Source organism: Pteropus vampyrus, unplaced genomic scaffold, assembly GCF_000151845.1.
Source record: "Pteropus vampyrus isolate Shadow unplaced genomic scaffold, Pvam_2.0 Scaffold211, whole genome shotgun sequence".
Taxonomy (NCBI): Eukaryota; Metazoa; Chordata; class Mammalia; order Chiroptera; family Pteropodidae; genus Pteropus; species Pteropus vampyrus.
This window is the reverse complement of record NW_011888992.1, coordinates 818,626-824,688: the sequence shown is the minus strand read 5'-3', so window position 1 is coordinate 824,688 and position 6,063 is coordinate 818,626. Positions and strand designations below refer to the sequence as shown.

Below are 6,063 nucleotides of genomic sequence, written 5' to 3'. Positions count from 1 at the left end.
TGTTTCTGGAGCCAATGCCCCGGCCCGAGGTCTGAGCTCTGAGACACTGGGCCTGCTCGGGCCTCAAGCTGACAACCACCCTGTGCCCGGCCTCCCTGTGTCCTGAGACCGCTGAGTGACGCCCCTGGGGGTTACGGGAGGCTGGGGGCGGGGTGCCAAATCAAGGATGTCACGGCCCGGCCAAGCCCGTTTATGGGATACCGGAGTGACTTCCCGCCTGGTGCTGTCGGGGGGCACAGACTGCAGACAGCTGACACCCCCATGCGGATCAAGGACGCGAACGACCGTTTGGCTAATGAAACAGCATTCTGAGATGAAGTCCTCTTTAAAACACTAACAGATTTCACGTTTAGTATCTGGCTGAGCTCAGAGGGAAGACGCGACCTTCCCCAGCCCCGGGCTGGCCCGACCGCCTCCCGCCGCGGCCCACACACAGGGCCGGGTGCTGGGTGACAGCGACAGGCTGGCCGGGCCTGCGGTGTGGGGAAGCGACTCCATCCGCATGCCCAGGACCTTGTCACACTGTCATTAAAGGCCTCGACTTTGCCCCAGTCCGTGCCTGCTCCCTACGAAGCCCGAGCCCATTAATAACAATGGCAGCGGGGGGCGGGGGGCAGGGGGCCGTCACGGCCGAGGCAATCGCCTGAGTGCCAGGCCCGCGGCCTCGTGGCTCTCACTTTTAATTTCAATAGAGTGCCATTTGGACCAGGAGGAAAAAAGAGTTGTTTGAAAATTAATTACCTTGTCAGGAGCTATTATGATTAAAAAGTAGGCCCACATCAATATCGTGTGCCTAATTCAAAAAGGGAATTACAAGAACAGCCATAAAAATCAATTTTTTGGGCCTTGAAAACGAAGTGTCTTTCTGTTTTGACAGGTGATTTCATTATGTGACAAACCGCGGTGACACTTGCCATGTCACAGAGGCCCGCCTGGCGAGGAAGGGGCCACGGACGCGCTGATGCCGGAAGCTGCAGATTAGACGTCCGACGACAGGGACAGTGTCCCACAGGGAGTCGCAGGCTGAGTGTTCAGGGGCCGCCTCAGGCCGGCTGACGGCGTCTGCGAGCAGAGCCCGAGGGGCCACCCCTGGGCTCTGACCCCGATGGCCACGATGTCCCCGTCCCTCCACGCATCCGAGCAGCCCGGCCCTGCTGCTCTTCTGCTCCCTGACTACTGAGCACAGTGGGTTTCTGTACAGTCAGGAATCGACCAACGCCAGTTTCTGTTCCTCGGATCTGACAGAGACTCATTCTCTGTCGAACAGCTTGAAATGGCAGAAACAGCAACAACAGTAATGACTGCAACAAGGCAGAGTGGTCTAGAGTTCCCGAACATTCTCCCTCGTCTCGAAACGTCCAGCGGAATGGTGTACGATACGTTTATTTAAGCCGCTCTAAGTAAACGGACCCATTTACTGTCACCGGAGACAGATGAGCTGGTGTGCGCGCTGGCCGGGTGGGGCTGGTGGCCCCCGGGGGCACGGTCGCACCGTGCTGATGTCGGCTGGCACGCACGAGGGGGCTGCGGTGAGACAGCCTGTCCCCAACGTACTTGGGGCAGGGACGCGGGAAGACCACGAGGGAAGGTGGGAAGGGGGTCTGCAGCGCGGCCGGAACCAGCGTCAGGGTCAGCATGGGTGACCCTTTGGGGCATCGGCGAAGTCCCCACGATCGGTGCGCCCAGGGCCCTCGGCGACTGGCCCGCTGGCCGGCAGCACGGTGCACTCGTGAGTGATGCTCCGAGGTGCCAGGACACGGTCCTCCAGCCAGGCCAGCCAAGTGGCGCCCGCCATACCCACTGCCACAACCCGTGCCCAGCCATGGGGTCCTCGTCACAGGGGCACACGGTCCCTCGGCCCCTCGAGAGGCATCAGTCTGGAGAAGTCACAGGCCTGCAGCCACAGCCTCCACGGGGCACGGAGGGAGGCGGGCGGGCGAAGTTCTCGTAAGTGTCCCCACGCGAGCGGCTCTCGTCTTTGAGAGGCCACCTCCTGTCTCAGACACTCGCGGCCCGAGGCCCTGCTGCACACTGCGTTGTCTCCTCACACCCCGTGTGGCAGCCCTACCCCACGTGACCGCGCTGGGGGCCTGGGCGTCAGCGTGGTGGCCGTGCTGGGGGCCTGGGTGTCAGCGTGGGCCCCGATCTGCTGGACAGACACCAGAGTGCTCTGCGGTGCGTGCGGCCACCGTGAGAAGGTGGCCGTCTGGGAGCTGGGAGGTGGCCCGCACCCCGACCTCGGACCTCAGCCTCCAGGTCTGCGTTGCTGGGTGGAGCCTGGTGGGCTGAGACGGCCCCACGCCTGTCAGGGCTACTGGCGGTTCTGGCCGGGGCCTCGGTCCCCACCTGTGCACTGTGAAGGTCCCCAGCCCGCGTGGCTGCTCCTCCAGCAGGGAGAGCCGAGGGCCGGGTGGGCTTCAGGCCTCAGACACCCTGCCGGACCCTCTCAGTCGTGGTCCACCTTTCAACATCCAGCCCTCTGACGACCCTCCCACTGGGCACAGCTCGGGCACTCGCTGAGCGTCCGTCCACGGCTGCCACTTTCATGCTCTCCAAATAGTGGTACATTAAATAAGCCGCTTTCACACTGAGCCACCCCGTGTTCCCCAGACGGGTGGGCACGGGTGCTGGCTGGTCGGGGACGTGGCATGTACCTGGTCCCTGCAGGCACCGCTCCCCATTTGGTCCTGACCGGCAGCACCCTGAGGACACGCCCACCAACACCACACGGCTGCCCCAGCATGGGGGGAGGGAGCTGCTGCGGGGCCAGGCAGGCGGAGCTGCCTTTGGCGCTGGAGCAGGGGCGGGACCCACCACCAGGTGGGTCTCAGCATGGCGCCCTCCTCAGTGCCAGGGCACGGTCGCCAAGCTGCCGACACTGTGTGCGGCACGGACACACAGCAGGGCCAGTGCACACACGCTCGTGCATGCAGCAGCCCGGGAGCGTGCGCCGTGGTGGGCACACTCGCCCACAGAACAGGCAGCCGATGGTGTGGGGGAGGGGCAGGATGCAGGGGACAGGGCACCAGTGGTGTCTGTGCTCCAGAAGGACACAAGACGAACACGGAGAAACGTACCGTGACAGGGCTCAGCGGAGGGCACGTGGCTGTGACTGTGTTCTCTGTTTTCTGGACACTTGAATTAGTTTTTGACACAACGAAATATCAGTCGTCTGAGACCTTAGGCAGGGGCAAAGTGCTCATTTTGCTGGGGCTGCCCCTGACTCCACGTGTCCCAAACAGGCACGGTGCTACATGATGCCCCAAGAACGCAGCGGGGGGCCCCCAGGCTGAGGGGCGGTGGGCACTGGCTGGGCTCCCTCGAGCTGGGCTCCAGTTGGACGTGACAATGCCACCCAGGCCTCCAGGCTGAAGGCCCGAGGGGCCGTGCGTGCAACCTGCTTCCTCGCGGGTGGGCGGACTGGCGGGACAGGAAGCTGGCCGCGGGGAGCCGTGTGGCCAGCCGGGCAGCGCCACCCAGCCCTGCCGCCCGCGGTGAGCGGCCCGCAGGCCAGCAGCCTTTCTTCACTCACAGAGCAGCCAGGCAAGTTCTGGGAACGGCTAAGGAGACACATTCAGATGGGCCTTTGAGCGGGCTGACAGCTGACTGATGACCGCCCCGCGGTGACAAAGGGCGCTGTGGGCCTCACCGCCAGCCTCCCCCTGGGAAACTAATTGGCCTGCCTTGTTCCCAGAGCCAGCACTTCCCGCGCCCGTCCCCTCTGAAAGCCCCAAACGAGCGTGAAACAGCTCTTTTGACCGGACATAAAAGTTAAATGTCCCAATGTTGATCAAATTAACTTCAGCGCGGTGACAATGGGCTGTAATGTGAGAAAATAATGGGGGGGCGGACAACGGGGCGCTTTACGCCAAGATTTCACAGTTGTAATGTGAAAATGTCTCTGTTGGACGGGGCCAGGCCACCTCTCAAAGCGGGGACAGAACAGCCCTGTCCCTTGGGGTGAAAAAACCTCACTGCACAGCCGAGCGCCTGAGAGGTCGCAGGAAGTGCCCGCGGCCGGCGCCGCAGGAGGGCGGTGGCAGCTGAGGCCTCCGCTTGGGGTTTAATCCCGGATGCTCCCCACGGAGCTTCACCGCGTGTCGGGGAGACCGACCGGCCTGGCCCCACGTCAGGCACAAAGCGGCAGTGGCCCCCGCACGAGGGCCCGGGGCTGTTCGCTTCTGCGTGTCTGAGCCTGAGGCTCTTCATGAACTGGGGTTCGCCTTCTCTATAAAACTTTCATAACGATAGATTAAAAACAGAGAAGGCATAAGCTGCACAAAAAATACAAAATCATTATTTGCAATAAAAACTCCGAGGAGCCCACGGGCCACAGTGGTTAACGCTGCACACACCTTTCTGTGGCTGCCTCCAATGGCCCGCCGGCCGGCCCGCTGGACCGAGGGCGCCCACAGCTGGCGCTGCTGGAGGGCAAACGCCTCTGAAGGCCTTGCACACCTCAGACAAAGAGCCCGTCTCTCTGGTTTTTGAACAAGCTTTTAATTCTGGAATAAACTTGCATTTACAGAAAAGTTGCAAACGGCCCTGAGCGCCTCTCAGTTCTAACATGAGCTTCCCACCAGCAGCTCTCGGGGCCGGGACCTGAGGCTGATGGGCCACCGCTCCCGGTCTGACACCACACGCTGTGGCAGCGTGGCCCCTGGGAGCTCGACGTGGGGATTAAGCCCAGAAAGGCAGGCTCCGTCCCCAGGAGCCCCTGGCCTCCGGTGTCCACGCCCGCAGACAATGCGCCCAGCAGTTCCCGAAGCGTGAATGGGACACTGTCGGTGGCAGCGTCCATTCAGAGGACCAGTGTGGCATTGTCCTCCCCATCAGCAGAGCAGAATGCAGTCTGCTGGTGGCTGCCAAAAGGTTAGCAGCCCGGATGACAGGGTGGCCGGCAGTGACCCTCCCACAGAGCCGCGCTTTGTGTGGCCTGCGGGGATCCTGGGAACGCGGGGCCGTAGGGAAGCGGCAGAAACCCGAGGTGGCTTTCGGGCGGCCACGGAGGAACAGCAGTTTGGGGTGACGACACATTCGAGTGCCACACCCCACTGAAGCCTACTGCAGTCACCAAGACGACATGTCGGTCGCGGGTCCGTCTCAGCCCCGGGCTCCGTGGGAGGTCCCAGCGAGGCCCATGCAGCTGACCTGCACACAGCAGTGACCTAGCAAGGGCCCCGCTCCCTGTCCTGGGGTGGGGTGGCTCTGCCCGAAATCCGCCAGCTTGGCAGCTCTCCGAGAGGCCAGCCACAGCCACCGCGCAGTGACCACACACGGCGTAACTACCATCCCCGTGCTGCCTCCTAAACCCAAACGCCACCACCCGTGCCTGGCGCCGTCCGGCCAGTGCCCAACCCGGCGACCTGCTGCTGGTCAGTGATGATGTTTCTATTCCCAAGAGCCTTGGGGACAGGTGGCGGGGGACACTGGGGCCTGCACACGGGAGGTGCTCCAGAGCAGCTGGGCGAGAACGGGTGAAAAGGACTCGAGGACGAGCCGCCCAAAAGCTGAGGTCCCGAGAACAGGTACACAGGAGCCCCCGTCACAGGCTGTCATGGGTCAGAGCCCTGGGTGCCGAGGCCCCGGCTGGGCGGGCCACTGGAACCCTCAGCTGCAGGCTCAGGTCCTCGGCCACTCCAAGTCCAGCTCGGCTCACCCTGCGAGGCCAACAGGACCCGGCATGGCATCTGACTGCATTCAGGGCCAGTGTGCAGGATGATAGCAAGGGCCACCAGATGCTGCGTCCCACACACCTGCGTTCTCTGTGCAGACCTGGCCGGCGGCACCGGGCAAGGGCCCCGAGCTCAGGGCCCTGGGGAGAACTAACGCCACTGTCATGCGCCCGGCTGATGCCAGCACCGGACAGGAACGCTACCGACGGGCGAGGGGCCCCGCGGCCAGCGAGGGTGGAGCCGGGGGGAGGCTGGGTGCAGGCACGGTCACGGTCCCTGAAGGCGTGCCAGGAAGAGGCTGGCTGGTGACACAGTGACACGGGGCCGAGGTGCAGAGCAGCCACGGTCCTCAGTGCATCTGTGTGGACACAGCCCGGGTTCCCGTGCA

At 63.4% G+C, this 6,063-nt stretch overlaps 1 protein-coding gene across 1 annotated transcript in view; it reads right to left on the bottom strand.

The window, feature by feature from the left end:
- INPP5A (inositol polyphosphate-5-phosphatase A) overlaps positions 1 to 1,795 on the bottom strand; it is a 37,393-nt gene extending 35,598 nt beyond the window's left edge. The window contains exon 1 of the mRNA XM_023538046.1: positions 1,645 to 1,795. Coding sequence (XP_023393814.1) covers positions 1,645 to 1,795 — 151 coding nt within the window. The remainder of the gene's footprint in view (positions 1 to 1,644) is intronic.
- Between the last annotated feature and the right edge of the window lie 4,268 nt (positions 1,796 to 6,063).